Source organism: Salvelinus alpinus, chromosome 2 (assembly GCF_045679555.1).
Source record: "Salvelinus alpinus chromosome 2, SLU_Salpinus.1, whole genome shotgun sequence".
NCBI classification, from domain to species: Eukaryota; Metazoa; Chordata; class Actinopteri; order Salmoniformes; family Salmonidae; genus Salvelinus; species Salvelinus alpinus.
In genome coordinates this window covers 82176557-82201098 of record NC_092087.1, presented here as the reverse complement: position 1 = coordinate 82201098, position 24542 = coordinate 82176557, and the positions used below count along the sequence as shown (strand labels likewise).

At 45.0% G+C, this 24542-nt stretch overlaps 1 protein-coding gene across 1 annotated transcript in view; it reads right to left on the bottom strand.

Moving 5' to 3' along the window:
* Nucleotides 1-24542, bottom strand: part of cacna1ab (calcium channel, voltage-dependent, P/Q type, alpha 1A subunit, b) — a 336628-nt gene that overhangs the window by 198350 nt on the left and 113736 nt on the right. Inside the window, exon 3 of the mRNA XM_071389579.1 lies at nt 19174-19469. Within this exon, the coding sequence (XP_071245680.1) occupies nt 19174-19469 (296 nt within the window). The remainder of the gene's footprint in view (nt 1-19173; nt 19470-24542) is intronic.

The window sequence follows — 24542 nt, the reverse complement described above, 5'->3', positions numbered from 1 at the left end:
TGTGTCCTGAACACGAGATGGTCCCTGCTCCTTCAACACACTGTGTCCTTGTGTACTGAACACGAGATGGTCCCTGCTCCTTCAACACACTGTGTCCTTGTGTACTGAACACGAGATGGTCCCTGCTCCTTCAACACACTGTGTCCTTGTGTCCTGAACACGAGATGGTCCCTGCTCCTTCAACACACTGTGTCCTTGTGTCCTGAACACGAGATGGTCCCTGCTCCTTCAACACACTGTGTCCTTGTGTCCTGAACACGAGATGGTCCCTGCTCCTTCAACACACTGTGTCCTTGTGTCCTGAACACGAGATGGTCCCTGCTCCTTCAACACACTGTGTCCTTGTGTACTGAACACGAGATGGTCCCTGCTCCTTCAACACACTGTGTCCTTGTGTACTGAACACGAGATGGTCCCTGCTCCTTCAACGCACTGTGTCTTTGTGTCCTGAACACGAGATGGTCCCTGCTCCTTCAACACACTGTGTCCTTGTGTACTGAACACTAGATGGTCCCTGCTCCTTCAACACACTGTGTCCTTGTGTACTGAACACTAGATGGTCCCTGCTCCTTCAACACACTGTGTCCTTGTGTACTGAACACTAGATGGTCCCTGCTCCTTCAACACACTGTGTCCTTGTGTACTGAACACTAGATGGTCCCTGCTCCTTCAACACACTGTGTCCTTGTGTCCTGAACACGAGATGGTCCCTGCTCCTTCAACACACTGTGTCCTTGTGTCCTGAACACGAGATGGTCCCTGCTCCTTCAACACACTGTGTCCTTGTGTCCTGAACACGAGATGGTCCCTGCTCCTTCAACACACTGTGTCCTTGTGTCCTGAACACGAGATGGTCCCTGCTCCTTCAACACACTGTGTCCTTGTGTACTGAACACGAGATGGTCCCTGCTCCTTCAACACACTGTGTCCTTGTGTCCTGAACACGAGATGGTCCCTGCTCCTTCAACACACTGTGTCCTTGTGTCCTGAACACGAGATGGTCCCTGCTCCTTCAACACACTGTGTCCTTGTGTCCTGAACACGAGATGGTCCCTGCTCCTTCAACAATCTGTGTCCTTGTGTCCTGAACACGAGATGGTCCCTGCTCCTTCAACACACTGTGTCCTTGTGTACTGAACACGAGATGGTCCCTGCTCCTTCAACACACTGTGTCCTTGTGTCCTGAACACGAGATGGTCCCTGCTCCTTCAACACACTGTGTTCTTGTGTCCTGAACACGAGATGGTCCCTGCTCCTTCAACACACTGTGTCCTTGTGTCCTGAACACGAGATGGTCCCTGCTCCTTCAACACACTGTGTCCTTGTGTACTGAACACGAGATGGTCCCTGCTCCTTCAACACACAGTGTCCTTGTGTCCTGAACACTAGATGGTCCCTGCTCCTTCAACACACTGTGTCCTTGTGTACTGAACACTAGATGGTCCCTGCTCCTTCAACACACTGTGTCCTTGTGTACTGAACACTAGATGGTCCCTGCTCCTTCAACACACTGTGTCCTTGTGTCCTGAACACGAGATGGTCCCTGCTCCTTCAACACACTGTGTCCGTGTGTCCTGAACACGAGATGGTCCCTGCTCCTTCAACACACAGTGTTCTTGTGTACTGAACATGAGATGGTCCCTGCTCCTTCAACACACTGTGTCCTTGTGTACTGAACACTAGATGGTCCCTGCTCCTTCAACACACTGTGTCCTTGTGTACTGAACACTAGATGGTCCCTGCTCCTTCAACACACTGTGTCCTTGTGTCCTGAACACGAGATGGTCTTGTTGTAACAGGTCACAAATATTGATGCTGTGATGGCACACTGTGGTATTTCACCCAATAGATATGGGAGTTTATCAAAATTGGGTTTGTTTTCAAATTCTTTGTGGGTCTGTGTAATCTGGGGGAAATATGTGTCTCTAATATGGTCATACATTGGGCAGGAGGTTAGGAAGTGCAGCTCAGTTTCCACCTCATTTTGTGGGCAGTGTGCACATAGCCTGTCTTCTCTTGAGAGCCAGGTCTGCCTACGGCGGCCTTTCTCAATAGCAAGGCAATGCTCACTGAGTCTGTACATAGTCAAAGCTTTCCTTAAGTTTGGGTCAGTCACAGTGGTCAGGTATTCTGCCACTGTGTCCTCTCTGTTTAGGGCCAAATAGCGTTCTAGTTTGCTCTGTTTTTTTGTAAATTCTTTCCAATGTGTCAAGTAATTATCTTTTTGTTTTCTCATGATTTGGTTGGGTCTAATTGTGTTGCTGTCCTGGGGCTCTGTGGGGTGGGTTTGTGAACAGAGCCCCAGGACCAGCTTGCTTAGGGGACTCTTCTCCAAGTTCATCTCTCTGTAGGTGATGACTTTGTTATGGAAGGTTTGGGAATAGCTTCCTTTTAGGTGGTTGTAGAATTTAAAGTCTCTTTTCTGGATTTTGATAATTAGTGGGTATCGGCCTAATTCTGCTCTGCAGGCATTATTTTGTGTTTTACGTTGTACACAGAGGATATTTTTGCAGAATTCTGCATGCAGAGTCTCAATTTGGTGTTTGTCCCATTTTGTGAATTATTGGTTTGTGAGAGGACCCCAGACCTTACAACCATAAAGGGCAATGGCTTCTATAACTGATTCAAGTATTTTTTTGCCAAATCCTAATTGGTATGTTGAATTTTATGTGATGGCATAGAAGGCCCTTCTTGCCTTGTCTCTCTCTCTCCCTCTCTCACTCTCCCACTCTCTGTCTCTCCCTCTCCCTCTCTATCTGTTCCCCCTGTTCTCTAGAGACTAGCCCAGGGCTGTGTGGGTGTGGAAACCAGCTCAGATCAAACACACACTGAGCCTGTCTCCCTCTGACTGCAACCTCTCTCTCTCTCTCTCTCGCTCTCTCTTTCTCTCACTCTCTCTCCCTCTATCCTTCCCTATCTCTCTCCCTACATCAACCTCTCTCTCCACCACTGCAGTGAACACCAGCTTCAGAGCGAAAGAGAATGAAAAAGAGAGACATGAGAGAGGGACACAAGAGGTGAGAGAGGAAAATGGAGAGAGGTAGACATGGAAGCCAAATGAGAGGGAGAGAAGCAAGAGAAATGCACAGAATGAGAAAGAGAGGAATACAAAGTGAGAAAATAAGATGTAGATTAGGAGTATGGTGAGAAAGAAAACTGGGAAAGAGATGGAGAGAGAGAGGAGGAAAGAAAGAGGGAGAGAGCCTCATTGGATGGAGGATGGAGACAGACCGGCTAGCTACAGCAGCTCTACAGTAAATCAGAGAGGAGAGAGCACCATGGAGGATGGAGACAGACCTGCTAGCTACAGCAGCTCTACAGTAAATCAGAGAGGAGAGAGCACCATTGGATGGAGGATGGAGACAGACCTGCTAGCTACAGCAGCTCTACAGTAAGTCAGAGAGGAGAGAGCACCATTGGATGGAGGATGGAGACAGACCTGCTAGCTACAGCAGCTCTACAGTAAATCAGAGAGGAGAGAGCACCATGGAGGATGGAGACAGACCTGCTAGCTACAGCAGCTCTACAGTAAATCAGAGAGGAGAGAGCACCATGGAGGATGGAGACAGACCTGCTAGCTACAGCAGCTCTACAGTAAGTCAGAGAGGAGAGAGCACCATGGAGGATGGAGACAGACCGGCTAGCTACAGCAGCTCTACAGTAAATCAGAGAGGAGAGAGCACCATGGAGGATGGAGACAGACCTGCTAGCTACAGCAGCTCTACAGTAAATCAGAGAGGAGAGAGCACCATGGAGGATGGAGACAGACCTGCTAGCTACAGCAGCTCTACAGTAAGTCAGAGAGGAGAGAGCACCATGGAGGATGGAGACAGACCTGCTAGCTACAGCAGCTCTACAGTAAGTCAGAGAGGAGAGAGCACCATGGAGGATGGAGACAGACCTGCTAGCTACAGCAGCTCTACAGTAAATCAGAGAGGAGAGAGCACCATGGAGGATGGAGACAGACCTGCTAGCTACAGCAGCTCTACAGTAAATCAGAGAGGAGAGAGCACCATGGAGGATGGAGACAGACCTGCTAGCTACAGCAGCTCTACAGTAAATCAGAGAGGAGAGAGCACCATGGAGGATGGAGACAGACCTGCTAGCTACAGCAGCTCTACAGTAAATCAGAGAGGAGAGAGCACCATGGAGGATGGAGACAGACCTGCTAGCTACAGCAGCTCTACAGTAAATCAGAGGAGAGAGCACCATGGAGGATGGAGACAGACCTGCTAGCTACAGCAGCTCTACAGTAAATCAGAGAGGAGAGAGCAGAGGCCAGAGAAGCCTCGTCATCAGTCTGACCTCTCTCTCTCTCTCTCATTCTCTCTCCCCCGTCTCTCCACCTCCCTCCCTCTCCTCTCCCTCTCTCACTCTCTCTCTCCATCCTCTCCCTTTTCTCTCTCTCTCTCCCGCACTCTCTAAGCATTTAATAAGTCTAGATTACAGCTCCATGACAATAATTATTATCATTAACGGCATCATCTTCAGACAACACCTCTCATTAGCTCAGGATCCATTGGCAAAATAACTATTAGCCAAACAGATAGTGCTGCGATCGATTGGACGTCACTATAGGCCCCATAAACAACAAAAGCAACGACAACAGCCTACACACAAATATTTTTCAAAATTACAGATGTCTAAAATATCTTCAACATTTAACATAAAGTCAACCCCCTCAAAGAGCTGCTTGAGCTCAGTAGGAAAGATGGAAGATACCATTCAGAGCAGTAAAAGAGGGGTGGATAGTGAAGGATGATATGGCTGCCACTACTACAGAAACATATGATACCCCTCCCTGTTGGTATTTAGATAAATCATTGTCGCCTCAAAGGCTGGAATCAACTGAATATACCCTCAGACGCAGGAGGACAGGCACAGTGAGTGTTCTACAGAGTCAACAAAAATATTCATTTGGCTCCATTATTCTGTCCCTCAATAGAAAAGTCCCTGTTATTGTGGTTTAGTCAAGTGAACGCCCCCTGCCTCCATCTCCACAAGCTCACAAACATACTGTATACACACTCTCTCACAACATACTGTATACACACACTCTCACACAACATACTGTATACACACTCTCTCACACAACATACTGTACACACACTCTCTCACACAACATACTGTATACACTCTCTCACACAACATACTGTATACACACTCTCACACAACATACTGTATACACACTCTCACACAACATACTGTATACACACTCTCACACAACATACTGTATACACACTCTCTCACAACCTACTGTACACACACACTCACACAACATACTGTATACACACTCTCACACAACATACTGTATACACACTCTCTCACACACATACTGTATACACACTCTCACAACATACTGTATACACACTCTCACACAACATACTGTATACACACACTCACACAACATACTGTATACACACTCTCACAACATACTGTATACACACTCTCTCACACACATACTGTATACACACTCTCACAACATACTGTATACACACTCTCTCACACACATACTGTATACACACTCTCTCACACAACATACTGTACACACACTCTCTCACACAACATACTGTATACACACTCTCTCACAACCTACTGTATACACACACTCACACAACATACTGTATACACACTCTCACAACATACTGTATACACACTCTCTCACACACATACTGTATACACACTCACACAACATACTGTATACACACTCTCTCACACAACATACTGTATACACACTCTCTCACACAACATACTGTATACACACTCTCACAACATACTGTATACACACTCTCTCACACACATACTGTATACACACTCTCTCTCACAACATACTGTATACACACACTCTCACAACATACTGTATACACACTCTCACACAACATACTGTATACACACTCTCTCACAACATACTGTATACACACTCTCTCACAACATACTGTATACACACTCTCACAACATACTGTATACACACGCTCACACAACATACTGTATACACACTCTCTCACACACATACTGTATACACACTCTCACAACATACTGTATACACACTCTCTCACACAACATACTGTATACACACTCTCTCACACATACTGTATACACACTCTCTCACACAACATACTGTATACACACTCTCACAAACATACTGTATACACACTCTCTCTCACAACATACTGTATACACACTCTCACACACAACATACTGTATACACACTCTCACACAACATACTGTATACACACTCTCTCACACAACATACTGTATACACACTCTCTCACACAACATACTGTATACACACTCTCTCACAACATACTGTATACACACTCTCTCACACAACATACTGTATACACACTCTCTCACACAACATACTGTATACACACTCTCTCACAACATACTGTATACACACTCTCACACAACATACTGTATACACAATCTCACACACAACATACTGTATACACACTCACTCACACAACATACTGTATACACACACTCTCACAAACATACTGTATACACACTCTCTCACACAACATACTGTATACACACTCTCACAAACATACTGTATACACACTCTCTCACAAACATACTGTATACACATTCTCTCACACAACATACTGTATACACACTCTCTCACAAACATACTGTATACACATTCTCTCACACAACATACTGTATACACACTCTCTCACACAACATACTGTATACACACTCTCACAAACATACTGTATACACACTCTCTCACACAACATACTGTATACACACTCTCTCACACAACATACTGTATACACACACTCACACAACATACTGTATACACACTCTCACAAACATACTGTATACACACACTCTCACAAACATACTGTATACACACTCTCTCACACAACATACTGTATACACACAACATACTGTATACACACTCTCACACAACATACTGTATACACACACTCACACAACATACTGTATACACACTCTCTCACACAACATACTGTACACACACTCTCTCACACAACATACTGTATACACTCTCTCACACAACATACTGTATACACACTCTCACACAACATACTGTATACACACCCTCTCACACAAACATACTGTATACACACTCTCTCACACAACATACTGTATACACACTCTCTCACACAACATACTGTATACACACTCTCTCACACAACATACTGTATACACACTCTCTCACACAACATACTGTATACACACTCTCTCACACAACATACTGTATACACACACTCTCACACAAACATACTGTATACACACTCTCACAAACATACTGTATACACACTCTCTCACACAACATACTGTATACACACTCTCTCACACAACATACTGTATACACACACTCTCACACAAACATACTGTATACACACTCTCACAAACATACTGTATACACACTCTCTCACACAACATACTGTATACACACTCTCACACAACATACTGTATACACACTCTCTCACACAACATACTGTATACACACTCTCTCACACAACATACTGTATACACACTCTCTCACACAAACATACTGTATACACACTCTCACACAACATACTGTATACACACTCTCTCACACAACATACTGTATACACACTCTCACAAACATACTGTATACACACTCTCTCACACAACATACTGTATACACACACTCTCACACAACATACTGTATACACACTCTCTCACACAAACATACTGTATACACACTCTCACAAACATACTGTATACACACTCTCTCACACAAACATACTGTATACACACTCTCACAAACATACTGTATACACACTCTCTCACACAACATACTGTATACACACTCTCACACAACATACTGTATACACATTCTCTCACACAACATACTGTATACACACTCTCACACAATATACTGTATACACACTCTCTCACAACATACTGTATACACCCACTCTCACACAAACATACTGTATACACAGTCTCTCACACAACATACTGTATACACACACTCTCACACAACATACTGTATACACACTCTCTCACACAACATACTGTATACACACTCTCTCACACAACATACTGTATACACACTCTCTCACACAACATACTGTACACACACTCTCACACAACATACTGTATACACACTCTCACACAACATACTGTATACACACACTCTCAAACAAACATACTGTATACACACTCTCTCACACAACATACTGTATACACACTCTCTCACAACATACTGTATACACACACTCTCACACAAACATACTGTATACACAGTCTCTCACACAACATACTGTATACACACTCTCTCACACAACATACTGTATACACACTCTCTCACACAACATACTATATACACACTCTCTCACACAACATACTGTATACACACTCTCTCACACAACATACTGTACACACACTCTCTCACACAACATACTGTATACACACACTCTCACACAACATACTGTATACACACTCTCTCACACAACATACTGTATACACACTCTCTCACACAACATACTGTATACACACTCTCTCACAACATACTGTATACACACACTCTCACACAAACATACTGTATACACACTCTCTCACACAACATACTGTATACACACTCTCACACAACATACTGTATACACACACTCTCACACAAACATACTGTATACACACTCTCTCACACAACATACTGTATACACACTCTCTCACAACATACTGTATACACACTCTCTCACACAACATACTGTATACACACTCTCTCACACAACATACTGTATACACACACTCTCACACAACATACTGTATACACACTCTCACACAACATACTGTATACACACTCTCTCACACAACATACTGTATACACACACTCTCACACAACATACTGTATACACACTCTCACACAACATACTGTATACACACTCTCACACAACATACTGTATACACACTCTCTCACAACATACTGTATACACACACTCTCACAACCTACTGTACACACACACTCACACAACATACTGTATACACACTCTCTCACACAAACATACTGTATACACACACTCTCACACAACATACTGTATACACACTCTCACACAACATACTGTATACACACTCTCTCACACAACATACTGTATACACACTCTCTCACACAACATACTGTATACACACACTCTCACACAACATACTGTATACACACACTCTCACAACCTACTGTACACACACATTCAAACAACATACTGTATACACACTCTCTCACAACCTACTGTACACACACACTCACACAACATAATGTATACACACTCTCTCACACAAACATACTGTATGCACAATCTCTCACAAAACATACTGCTGTATCCCACCAACCTCCCTCTGTCCCTCTGTTGCTCTTCATCTCTCATTCCACCAACCTCCCTCTGTTCCTCTTTATCTCTCCATCTCTCATTCCACCAACCTCCCTCTGTCTCTCTGTTGCTCTTTATGTCTTTATCTCTCATTCCACCAACCTCCCTCTGTCCCTCTGCTGCTCTTTATCTCTTTATCTCTCATTCCACCAACCTCCCTCTGTCCCTCTGTTGCTCTTCATCTCTGCATCTCTCATTCCACCAACCTCCCTCTGTTCCTCTTTATCTCTGCATCTCTCATTCCACCAACCTCCCTCTGTCCCTCTGTTGCTCTTTATCTCTGCATCTCTCATTCCACCAACCTCCCTCTGTTCCTCTTTATCTCTGCATCTCTCATTCCACCAACCTCCCTCTGTCCCTCTGTTGCTCTTTATCTCTGCATTTCCCATTCCACCAACCTCCCTCTGTTCCTCTTTATCTCTGCATCTCTCATTCCACCAACCTCCCTCTGTTCCTCTGTATCTCTGCATCTCTCATTCCACCAACCTCCCTCGGTCCCTCTTTATCTCTCCATCTCTCATTCCACCAACCTCCCTCTGTTGCCCTATATCTCTCCATCTCTCATTCCACCAACCTCCCTCTGTCCCTCGTTATCTCTCCATCTCTCATTCCACCAACCTCCCCCTGTCCCTCTGTTGCTCTTTATCTCTGCATCTCTCATTCCACCAACCTCCCTCTGTTCCTCTTTATCTCTGCATCTCTCATTCCACCAACCTCCCTCTGTCCCTCTGTTGATCTTTATCTCTGCATCTCTCATTCCACCAACCTCCCTCGGTCCCTCTTTATCTCTGCATCTCTCATTCCACCAACCTCCCTCTGTCCCTCTGTTGCTCTTTATCTCTCCATCTCTCATTCCACCAACCTCCCTCTGTCCCTCGTTATCTCTCCATCTCTCATTCCACCAACCTCCCTCTGTCCCTCTTTATCTCTGCATCTCTCATTCCACCAACCTCCCTCTGTCCCTCTGTTGCCCTATATCTCTCCATATCTCATTCCCCCAACCTCCCTCTGTCCCTCTGTTGATCTTTATCTCTGCATTTCTCATTCCACCAACCTCCCTCTGTTCCTCTTTATCTCTCCATCTCTCATTCCACCAACCTCCCTCTGTCTCTGAGTTGCTCTTTATCTCTGCATCTCTCATTCCACCAACCTCCCTCTGTTCCTCTTTATCTCTGCATCTCTCATTCCACCAACCTCCCTCTGTCGCTCTGTTGATCTTTATCTCTGCATCTCTCATTCCACCAACCTCCCTCGGTCCCTCTTTATCTCTCCATCTCTCATTCCACCAACCTCCCTCTGTCCCTCTGTTGATCTTTATCTCTTTATCTCTCATTCCACCAACCTCCCTCGGTCCCTCTTTATCTCTCCATCTCTCATTCCACCAACCTCCCTCTGTTGCCCTAAATCTCTCCATCTCTCATTCCACCAACCTCCCTCTGTCCCTCGTTATCTCTGCATCTCTCATTCCACCAACCTCCCTCTGTCCCTCTTTCTCTCTCCATCTCTCATTCCACCAACCTCCCTCTGTCCCTCTGTTGCTCTTTATCTCTGCATCTCTCATTCCACCAACCTCCCTCTGTGACTCTTTCTCTCTTTATCTCTCCATCTCACATTCCACCAACCTCCCTTTGTGACTGTTTCTCTCTCCATCTCTCATTCCACCAACCTCCCTCTGTCCCTCTGTGACTGTTTCTCTCTCCATCTCTCATTCCACCAACCTCCCTCTGTCCCTCTGTGACTGTTTCTCTCTGCATCTCTCATTCCACCAACCTCCCTCTGTGACTCTTTCTCTCTCCATCTCTCATTACACTAACTTCCATCTCTGCATCTCTCATTCCACCAACCTCCCTCTGTCTGTATGTTGCTCTTTATCTCTCCATCTCTCATTCCACCAACCTCCCTCTGTTGCTCTTTATCTCTCCATCTCTCATTCCACCAACCTCCCTCTGTCCCTCTGTTGCTCTTTATCTCTCCATCTCTCATTCCACCAACCTCCCTCTGTCCCTCTGTTGCTCTTTATCTCTCCATCTCTCACTCCACCAACCTCCCTCTGTGACTTTCTCTTTCCCCCTCCTCTATTCAAGCTCCTGTATCGCTTGCACTACTTCTCTCTTCACACAGTACCTCCCTCTGCCTCTCTTTCACACTCTCTTCTCTTGGGTCCCTCCCTCTCTCTCTCTCTCTCTCTCTCTCTCTCTCTCTCTCTCTCTCTCTCTCTCTCTCTCTCTCTCTCTCTCTCTCTCTCTCTCTCTCTCTCTCTCTCTGTACACCCTTCCTTCTGACTCTTTTGCTTCCTCTTCTCCTGTCCCTCCCTCTGCATCTCTTTCACTATGCCTCTCTCCTTTCTCTTCTCCTGTCCCTCCCTCTGCATCTCTCTTTCACAATGCCTCTCTCCTTCTTTCTCTTCCTCTGCCCCCCACTCTCCTCTTCCCTCATTCTCTGGCTCGTCCTTTCTTCTGCCCGTGTCTTTGTAGCCTCCTTCTCTCCTCTGTTCTAGATCCACATCCAGCAGGCGTCTCTTTAGGCGCCCATTTTAATATTCTCTCTTTCCTTTTCATGTGAGAGGAGAACCAGGAAGAACACACACACACACGCACGCACGCACGCACACACACACACACACACACACACACACACACACACACACACACACACACACACACACACACACACACACACACACACACACACACACACACACACACACACACACACACACACACACACAAACACACACACACACACACACACACACACACACAGAGAGCACTGCTATACACAGTGTGTGGACTGCTACAGTGCTCGGAGGTTTCATCATCAGTAATTACAGTCTATAAGGAGAGAGTTCAGATCTGTACAATTACTATGTAGACCTAATCAGGACACTCACACATTTGCAGGTGCGGACTCACACACTCACGCACACACACACACACACATGGTTCAAACGCATATGGCTCACAAGAACGTACGCACGCAAGTGCACACACCAAACACACACACACACACACACACACACACACACACACACACACACACACACACACACACACACACACACACACACACACACACACACACACACACACACACACACCTTCAGAAAGAGAGAGAAAGTAAGAGGGAGATTGCACCAGCTCTCCCGTCTATCCTCCCTGGGGAATCCCACACGGCAGGCAGGTCACCCACAGCCCCACACAGTAAGGACCAGCATCATGTTACACCACAGACAGACCCACAACCCTGGAGCTTTACTACAATGATCAAATAGCTACTGTTATAAACTGGCTGGTTCCAGCCCTGAATGCTGATTGGCTGAAAGCCGTGGTATATCACGGTTATGACAAAACATGTATTTTTACTGCTCTAATTACGTTGTTAATCAGTTTATAACAGCAATTAGGCTCCTCTGGGGTTTGTGGTATACGGCCAATATACTCTGCGTTGTGTCGTGCCTAAGAACAGCTCTTAGCTGTGGTATATTGGCCATATACCACACCTCCTCTGGCCGTGTTGCTTAATTATATGTCTACACTATCTACCATTTCTCCTCTCTCTCTCCTCTCTGTCCCCTCTTCTGCCACCGAGGCCCTCAGGAGGCAAACATACACTGATTTCAAGCTACAGCTTGTCCCCAGGAAGAAGACAGTGAGAGCCAGAGAGAGAGAGAGACAGAGAGATGGAGGTAGCATCACGTGAGACAGTGTGTTCATGATTGCACACTGAAGCGTGAATGACCCAAATGGTGAATCTTTCTGAACAGTGCCAGGCAGTGGGCTGACCGCACCATGTGTGTGTGGTGTGTGTGGTGTGTGTGTGTGTGTGTGTGTGTGTGTGTGTGTGTGTGTGTGTGTGTGTGTGTGTGTGTGTGTGTGTGTGTGTGTGTGTGTGTGTGTGTGTGTGTGTGCCTCCCTGAGGTAATTGATCGTGCTGAACAGGTGTTACTGTATCACCTGCCGCACATGTACACACCAGGGTCTCTGTCAGCTGTGACTGATCTGTGCTCTACACCAGACAGACGAGACTCAGACACCATCTTTATGGGCCACAGGCAGAGACCAGGGTGTGTGTGTGTGTGTGTGTGTGTGTTGTACATATTCATTTGCATAACAATCATCTTCATAGTGTCTGAAAAAAGTGGCGATTGATTGAATCACTCGTCTTGATTTATCAGTTTTCAACTCCACACACACACTTGAATTGTATCAGTATTAATGACCTAACACCATGCATCAGTGTCTATGTCTGCTCTTTCTAGCTATCTCTCTCTTTCACCTCCCGATCTCTCTCCCTCCCTCCCGCATTCCCACTATCTCTCTCTCTTTCCCCCCCTCCCTCTCTCCATCTCTCTCCGACACCATCTGTTCCTCTCTCTAGTCGTCCGTGTGGTTTTCACACGTCCTGGGTGTGTTTTGGCCACATTCACTTTCATCATGTGAGACAAAGAGAGAGGAAGAGGGATGAGAGGGGGGGGGGGAAGTGGAGGAAGAGAGAGAGGTAGAAAGAGACAAGGGAGAGAAAAAGAGAGAGAGAGAGAGAGAGAGAGAGATGAGGAGGGAGACGACAGGGAGAGAGGTGGGGATGGATAGGAGGGTTATGTGAAAAAGTTGCATGTCAGGGAGAATTTTTTTGCATTTTAGCTAACCCTAACCCTTTTCCTGACCTGCTAAATAAATGTCTTAACCTTCTGTGTAAGTTCTCCTGACCTGCTAAATAAATGTCCTAACCTTCTGTGTAAGTTCACCTGACCTGCTAAATAAATGTCCTAACCTTCTGTGTAAGTTCTCCTGACCTGCTAAATAAATGTCCTAACCTTCTGTGTAAGTTCTCCTGACCTGCTAAATAAATGTGCTAACCTTCTGTGTAAGTTCTCCTGACCTGCTAAATAAATGTCCTAACCTTCTGTGTAAGTTCTCCTGACCTGCTAAATAAATGTCTTAACCTTCTGTGTAAGTTCTCCTGACCTGCTAAATAAATGTCCTAACCTTCTGTGTAAGTTCTCCTGACCTGCTAAATAAATGTGCTAACCTTCTGTGTAAGTTCTCCTGACCTGCTAAATACATGTCCTAACCTTCTGTGTAAGTTCACCTGACCTGCTAAATAAATGTCCTAACCTTCTGTGTAAGTTCACCTGACCTGCTAAATAAATGTCCTAACCTTCTGTGTAAGTTCTCCTGACCTGATAAATCAATGTCCTAACCTTCTGTGTAAGTTCTCCTGACCTGCTAAATAAATGTCCTAACCTTCTGTGTAAGTTCACCTGACCTGCTAAATAAATGTCCTAACCTTCTGTGTAAGTTCTCCTGACCTGCTAAATAAATGTCCTACCTTCTGTGTAAGTTCTCCTGACCTGCTAAATACATGTCCTAACCTTCTGTGTAAGTTCACCTGACCTGCTAAATAAAAGTCCTAACCTTGTGTAAGTTCTCCTGACCTGCTAAATAAATGTCTTAACCTTCTGTGTAAGTTCTCCTGACCTGCTAAATAAATGTCTTAACCTTCTGTGTAAGTTCTCCTGACCTGCTAAATAAATGTGCTAACCTTCTGTGTAAGTTCTCCTGACCTGCTAAATAAATGTCCTAACCTTCTGTGTAAGTTCTCCTGACCTGCTAAATAAATGTCCTAACCTTCTGTGTAAGTTCACCTGACCTGCTAAATAAATGTCCTAACCTTCTGTGTAAGTTCTCCTGACCTGCTAAATAAATGTCCTAACCTTCTGTGTAAGTTCTCCTGACCTGCTAAATAAATGTGCTAACCTTCTGTGTAAGTTATCCTGACCTGCTAAATAAATGTCCTAACCTTCTGTGTAAGTTCTCCTGACCTGCTAAATAAATGTCTTAACCTTCTGTGTAAGTTCTCCTGACCTGCTAAATAAATGTCCTAACCTTCTGTGTAAGTTCTCCTGACCTGCTAAATAAATGTGCTAACCTTCTGTGTAAGTTCTCCTGACCTGCTAAATAAATGTCCTAACCTTCTGTGTAAGTTCACCTGACCTGCTAAATAAATGTCCTAACCTTCTGTGTAAGTTCACCTGACCTGCTAAATAAATGTCCTAACCTTCTGTGTAAGTTCTCCTGACCTGATAAATAAATGTCCTAACCTTCTGTGTAAGTTCTCCTGACCTGCTAAATAAATGTCCTAACCTTCTGTGTAAGTTCACCTGACCTGCTAAATAAAAGTCCTAACCTTGTGTAAGTTCTCCTGACCTGCTAAATAAATGTCTTAACCTTCTGTGTAAGTTCTCCTGACCTGCTAAATAAATGTGCTAACCTTCTGTGTAAGTTCTCCTGACCTGCTAAATAAATGTCCTAACCTTCTGTGTAAGTTCTCCTGACCTGCTAAATAAATGTCCTAACCTTCTGTGTAAGTTCTCCTGACCTGATAAATAAATGTCCTAACCTTCTGAGTAAGTTCTCCTGACCTGCTACGAAAAGTTAATTCTGACTGTAGCTGTATACCATCTAGTCAAAACCAGAGAGTAAGGGGCAGAGAGCTAATTATGTAGAGAAAGAGAGTCTGTCGTTCACTTCTTTATTTCATTCCTAACTAGTTTTTTTCTACCTCTCTCTCTATCGTTCATTGGATGGTGCGTTAGCCCTCGTTTGCTGATATCAGCATCCTGCTCTGCATCCCTACCTCACCGCACACACACACACACACACACACACACACACACACACACACACACACACACACACACACACACACACACACACACACACACACACACACACACACACACACACACACACACACACACACACACACACACACACACACACACACAGCCTAAAGCCTATTGAACCACTGAACACGTAACAAATGTGTTACACACACATTAAACATATGCTAGTTGTGTGTGTGTGTGTGTGTGTGTGTGTGTGTGTGTGTAGTGAGGCCTTCATGACGCTCTCCATCACCATCACCACCACCATCACCACCACCCTCCTCCTCCTCAGTCCTCCTTCACACTATGTTCATCCTCCTCACAGTCCTCCTTCACACTATGTTCATCCTCCTCTTCCTCACAGTCCTCCTTCACACTATGTTCATCCTCCTCCTCCTCCTCACAGTCCTCCTTCACACTATGTTCATCATCATCCTCCTCAGTCCTCCTTCACACTATGTTCATCCTCCTCACAGTCCTCCTTCACACTATGTTCATCCTCCTCTTCCTCACAGTCCTCCTTCACACTATGTTCATCATCATCCTCCTCACAGTCCTCCTTCACACTATGTTCATCATCATCTTCCTCACAGTCCTCCTTCACACTATGTCATCATCCTCCTCACAGTCCTCCTTCACACTATGTTCATCCTCCTCCTCCTCACAGTCCTCCTACACACTATGTTCATCATCATCCTCCTCACAGTCCTCCTTCACACTATGTTCACCATCATCTTCCTCACAGTCCTCCTTCACACCATGTTCATCATCATCCTCCTCCTCCTCACAGTCCTCTTTCACACTATGTTCATCCTCCTCCTCCTCACAGTCCTCCTTCACACTATGTTCATCATCATCCTCCTCACAGTCCTCCTTCACACTATGTTCATCATCATCTTCCTCACAGTCCTCCTTCACACCATGTTCATCATCATCCTCCTCCTCCTCACAGTCCTCCTTCACACTATGTTCATCATCATCCTCCCTGAAGGCCTACAGTACACCACCCTCCTGGATGATTCCCGTGTAACTAAGCTATATATCAATTCCTTAAACATAACTAGATCTACTGATCTGGTAATTAACACCAAGCTAAAATAGTGTCAGTTGTAGAACCCCCAACCACCCAAACCCAGTTCCAATCCCCAACCACCCAAACCCAGTTCCAATCCCCAACCACCCAAACCCAGTTCCAATCCCCAACCACCCAAACCCAGTTCCAACCACCCAACCACCCAAACCCAGTTCCAACCACCCAACCACCCAAACCCAGTTCCAATCCCCAACCACCCAAACCCAGTTCCAATCCCCAACCACCCAAACCCAGTTCCAATCCCCAACCACCCAAACCCAGTTCCAATCCCCAACCACCCAAACCCAGTTCCAACCACCCAACCACCCAAACCCAGTTCCAACCACCCAACCACCCAAACCCAGTTCCAATCCCCAACCACCCAAACCCAGTTCCAACCACCCAACCACCCAAACCCAGTTCCAATCCCCAACCACCCAAACCCAGTTCCAACCACCCAAACCCAGTTCCAATCTCCAACCACCCAAACCCAGTTCCAACCACCCAAACCCAGTTCCAATCCCCAACCACCCAAACCCAGTTCCAACCACCCAACCACCCAAACCCAGTTCCAACCACCCAACCACCCAAACCCAGTTCCAACCACCCAACCACCCAAACCCAGTTCCAACCACCCAAACCCAGTTCCAACCACACAACAACCCAAACCCAGTTCCAACCACCCAAACCCAGTTCCAACCACCAACCACCCAAACCCAGTTCCAACCATCCAAACCCAGTTCCAACCACCCAAACCCAGTTCCAACCACCCAAACCCAGTTCCAACAACCCAAACCCAGTTCCAACCACCCAAACCCAGCTCCAACCACCAAACCACCCAAACCCAGTTCCAACCACCCAAACCCAGTACCAACCACCCAACCACACAAGCCCAGTTCCAGGTGGCGTCTTATTCATTTCATAGGCCTATATTATCATTCATCAATTCATATCACAACTCTGCATGGTCCAACCAACCCAACACATAACATATCATAGACCTGGATGTACCACACAACACATAACATATCATAGACCTGGATGTACCACACACCACAACACATAACATATCATAGACTTGGATGTACCACACACCATATAACATATCATAGACCTGGATATACCACACACCACACAACCCAACAGTACAGTATCTTAGGTCCAATTGGACTGCTGTATATGGCATTAAACTGTTGTATTAACTCTAGCCCTATGGCCCAACCAACCAACACACCGCAACACAACACATAGGCCTAACACCACAACACAACACATAGGCCTAACACCACAACACAACACATAGGCCTAACACCACAACACATAGGAGGCCTAACACCGCAACACAACACATAGGCCTAACACCACAACATAACACATAGGCCTAACACCGCAACACAACACATAGGCCTAACACCACAACACATAGGCCTAGGCCTAACAACACAACACATAGGCCTAACACCGCAACACAACACATAGGCCTAACACCACAACACATAGGCCTAACACCACAACACATAGGCCTAACACCAGAACACATAGGAGGCCTAACACCACAACACAACACATAGGCCTAACACCGCAACACAACACATAGGCCTAACACCACAACACATAGGCCTAACACCGCAACACAACACATAGGCCTAACACCACAACACAACACATAGGCCTAACACCACAACACATAGGCCTAACAACACAACACATAGGCCTAACACCACAACACAACACATAGGCCTAACACCACAACACAACACATAGGCCTAACACCACAACACAACACATAGGCCTAACACCACAACACAACACATAGGCCTAACACCACAACACAACACATAGGCCTAACACTGCAACACAACACATAGGCCTAACAACACAACACATAGGCCTAACAACACAACACAACACATAGGCCTAAAAACACAACACATAGGCCTAACACCACAACACATAACCCCACACAACACAACAAATAGGCCTAACACACAACCCCACACAACACACATTTGTACAGTACCTTAAATCCATTCGATCTGATATGATAATTCACCATTAGGTTATAAAAGGATATGGCCATTCAGTAATCTTTTTGGCAGCTTTTCTCACAAAGTTGTCCTCACTGAAGATGAAGAGAGAGCGGTTGAGTGTAAAGCAGCTTTGTCGGACCGGGATTGGGTTGTACAGAGCCATAGTCCGGGCCCGCTGGGCCATCGACTGCTTGTACACACGCTGGCCCCCTGGGGGTCCGCCTTGCCGGCTCCCGCCACGGCCAGGGGCCCCCAGAGGACCGGCATTGCCACCGCCTCCACTTCCACCTCCGCCTCCTCCACCTCCTCGGTTCGGCACCTCGTCACCGAAGCGTGCCATTCTGTAGGGAGTGGGGAGACCAGACGGCGATCGTTAAGAAAGAACCAGAGAGGATAGTCACAGTGATCGTTCCACATTACACCCCATCGATCTCCGGAGGAAACACACATGCAGAACCTATAGGTGGCAGTGGGTCTTTCTGTCGCTCTGTCTGTCGGTCTGTCTGTTAGTCTATAGGTCTACGATACTCTCTCACTCTAGCAGGTCTTCACGGCCAAGACACCTCCATTGGAGAGAGCGGGGGGAAAGAGCTGAGGAGAGGAGAGAGAGCTAGAGCGCAGAGGAGAGCTGAGGAGAGAGCAAACGGTGGCTTCACTTCTCTCGCTGTGTGTGCTTAGAGTGGAAATGGAGAACGGGTGGGTGATGTGGGAGAGAGAGAGGTGGTGGCGTGGTTTGTTGTACCAGGCGAGAGCAGTTCCTGGTTAAAACTCGCTATCTTAGCCTATTGATGATGTAAGAAGGTATTCCCAAAATGAACTGCAAAAATGTCAATGTCTTTTTTTATCTCATTGAAAAAGGAGGATGGAATCCTTGATTTTTTTCATTGGAGGTTGACAGAATCCTCATGCAAACACGGTGGTACATTTCACTAGGTATACAAATCGATACATTTAGCCCTAATCCTATGCGATAATAAGCTATGGATGACAGCAAGGTGATGAATTAAATCTAACAATCATTTCTAAATAACTAGCCTACATTATATATATACTGCGTCTTTTCCTCCACTAGTTCAGCGTGAGAGGGTCTGCAGTTGTCTTGTCCTCGATGGAGATAAAAATAGCCGAGAATAGAAAACGGGCGAAAATCCTTAATAATTAATCATTTTCAGTACCATCCGCAATGTTTGATAGCCTATAGTAGAGACGAGCAATAGCCAAATCCAGCCTTATGCCTCCTCTATGTTGGCTTATCCTCAAATGGCGACGATGGGGCTTTCCCAAAACCTAACCCTAAGTCACATGTGTTGATATTTAGTGATTTTAGTTTTTCTCTCTCTCAAAGCAAGAAGTCGTGGTGCTCAGGTTGGGGCGTGAGCGAGAGAGCATGCGTTTGGAGATGTTTGAAAATACAGTCTATAGTCTATGAAAACAGCCTGTCCCGAGTCTTGGTCTTCCCTTTCTCTCCTTTACATAAAAATAGGGGGAAGGGAGGGAGGAGAAAAGAGAAAAATCTATGCCACGCTAATCATCTATATTCCAAGGTTCGGAGAAGAATCCGAATGTGTGAATAGAATCCTAAAATGGATGAGGTGAAAACGGCCGTGTGAAGAAGTGGCATCATCAATTCTGTGCAGGAGACGTCGACAGACAGCTACAGCAGCTGAAGCGCGGTTAGTTGGATTCTCGCTCTAGTAGCAGCTCGTGTCTTCTCCGCCACCAGGCAAGGCGCGGGCGCAGCCAAGGTACCGCTTTCCCTCCATCACCCCCCCCAAGCTCGACGCTCCCCCAAACCAAAAACCAAAGCCCACGCCGCCCGCCCGCCGGTACGGTATGCTTTTTCTTTTCACCTCGCCCTCGGGGGAAACGTTCTGTCACTCGCGGTAACGTTCGGTCCGGAGGCTATATAGTCTTGGAGATCTGCATGCCTTGGAGACCGAAAAATCCGGGGAGCTCGAGCGAGTGCGTGTGAGAGAGTGAGTCAGTGAGAGAGATAGGGAGAGGGAGGGAGAGAGAGGGAGTGAGTCAGTGAGAGAGAGAGCTTGCTTTCCTTCTATGCGATCAGCTGGCAGGTTGAGCTAGAGTAGGGCATCTGATCAATTTAATGCTACGGGAGCGCCGTCCTCAAATCTCTGGCCAAGCTTTGCAGCAGCACATGATGTGCCTCGAGCCACCCGCCCCGATTCACTTATCCGTTATCCGGTAGCTCTCCGGTAACTATCCAAGCAGCAAGATGGAGAAGCAAGCTGCTCATGGCTCTTCCCTCTGGCTCTACACGACGCCAAGTGTCAAAAGCACCAGCACCATAAACCGTACCCAGTCCAATTTGCCCTTTTCGCTATTTACACATACTGTAATGCGATGGAGAGAGAGAGAGAGAGAAACTCGGCTAAACCACAGGGTATTGGGGTATATATTAAGTGTAGTAGGCTACATACGGGGTATTGGGGAATATATTGGGGTATATATTAGGTATATTAGGCTACATACAGGATATTGGGGTATATATATTGGTATATATTAGGCTACATACGGGGTATTGGGGAATATATTGGGGTATATATTAGGTATATTAGGCTACATACAGGATATTGGGGTATATATATTGGTATATATTAGGCTACATATGCGGTATTGGGAAATATATTAGGCTACAGACGGTGTATTGGGGTATATATTGGGTGTATTGGGCTACATATGGGGTATTGGGGTATATATTGGGTGTATTTGGCTACATACAGGATATTGGGGTATATATTGAGTGTATTAGGCTACATACAGGATATTGGGGTATATATTGGGTGTATGTGGCTACATACAGGATATTGGGGTATATATTGGGTGTATTAGGCTACATACAGGATATTGGGGTATATATTAGGCTACAGATGGGGTATTGGGGTATATATTGGGGTATATATTAGGTGTATTTGGCTACATACAGGGTTTTGGGATATACATTGGGTGTATTAGGCTACATACAGGATATTGGGGTATATAGTGGGTGTATTAGGATACATACAGGATATTGGGGTATATATTAGGCTATATATTAGTATTGGTATGTATTGGGTGTATTAGGCTACATACAGGATATTGGGGTATATATTAGGTGTATATATTAGGTGTATTAGGCTACATATGGGGTATTGGGGCATATATTAGGCTACAGACGGTGTATTGGGGTATATATTAGGCGAGAGACGGTGTATTGGGGTATATATTAGGCTACAGACGGTGTATTTAGGTATATATTAGGTGTATTAGGCTACATATGGGGTATTGGGGCATATATTAGGCTACAGACGGTGTATTGGGGTATATATTAGGCTAGAGACGGTGTATTGGGGTATATATTAGGCTACAGACGGTGTATTTGGGTATATATTAGGCTACAGACGGTGTATTTGGGTATATATTAGGTGTATTAGGCTACATATGGGGTATTGGGGTATATATTGGGCTACAGACGGTGTATTGGGGTATATATTAGGCTACAGACGGTGTATTTGGGTATATATTAGGTGTATTAGGCTACATATGGGGTATTGGGGTATATTTTGGGTGTATTCGGCTACATACAGGATATTGGGGTATATATTGGGTGTATTTGGCTACATACAGGATATTGGGGTATATATTGGGTGTATTAGGCTACATACAGGATATTGGGGTATATATATTGGTATATATTAGGCTACATATGGGGTATTGGGAAATATATTAGGCTACAGACGGTGTATTGGGGTATATATTAGGCTACAGACGGCGTATTGGGGAATATATTGGGGTATATATTAGGTGTATTGGGCTACATACAGGATATTGGGGTATATATTAGGTGTATTAGGCTACATACAGGATATTGGGGTATATAGTGGGTGTATTAGGATACATACAGGATATTGGGGTATATATTGGGTGTATTAGGCTACATACAGGATATTGGGGTATATATTAGGCTACAGACGGTGTATTGGGGAATATATTGGGGTATATATTAGGTGTATTGGGCTACATACAGGATATTGGGGTATATATTAGGTGTATTAGGCTACATACAGGATATTGGGGTATATAGTGGGTGTATTAGGATACATACAGGATATTGGGGTATATAGTGGGTGTATTAGGATACATACAGGATATTGGGGTATATATTAGGTGTATTTGGCTACATACAGGGTATTGGGGTATGTATTGGGTGTATTAGGCTACATACAGGATATTGGGGTATATATTAGGCTACAGACGGTGTATTGGGGTATATATTGGGGTATATATTAGGTGTATTAGGCTACATATGGGGTATTGGGGTATTAGGCTACATACAGGATATTGGGGTATATATTAGGCTACAGACGGTGTATTGGGGTATATATTGGGGTATATATTAGGTGTATTTGGCTACATATGGGGTATTGGGGTATATATTGGGTGTATTAGGCTACATACAGGATATTGGGGTATATATTAGGCTACAGACGGTGTATTGGGGTATATATTGGGGTATATATTAGGTGTATTAGGCTACATATGGGGTATTGGGGCATATATTAGGCTAGAGACGGTGTATTGGGGTATATATTAGGCTACAGACGGTGTATTTAGGTATATATTAGGCTACATACAGGGTATCGGGGTATATATTAGGTGTATTAGGCTACATATGGGGTATTGGGGTATATTTTGGGTGTATTCGGCTACATACAGGATATTGGGGTATATATTGGGTGTATTAGGCTACATACAGGATATTGGGGCATATATTAGGCGACAGATGTGGAAGTGGGGTATATATTGGGGTATATATTGGGTGTATTAGGCTACATACAGGGCATTGGTATATATTAGTCTACATACAGGGTATTGGGGTATATATTAGGGTATTGGGGTATATATTAGGCTACATACATGGTATTGGGGTATATATTAGGCTACATACAGGGTATTGGGGTATATATTAGGCTACATACAGGGTATTGGGGTATATATTAGTCTACATACAGGGTATTGGGTATATATTAGGCTACATACAGGGTATTGGGGTATATATTAGTCTACATACAGGGAATTGGGGTATATATTAGTCTACATACAGGGTATTGGGTATATATTAGTCTACATACAGGGTATTGGGGTATATATTAGGCTACATACAGGGTATTGGGGTATATATTGAGGTTTATATTGGGTGTATTAGGCTACATCAACCCAAAGCTAATGTAATGTATAGCCTGTAGGTGTAGCTTAGGAGCCTAATAGGTCTACTGTGCGTTATGGCTAATGTTGCACACCTGTGTAGCCAGAAGAGGGCGTAGCTAGCTCTATTCTACAAAATAAAATACAATCACCATTTCTTTAAAGTGCATTTAACAAATACCGCAATACACTTCACAACATCCTGCTGCGAC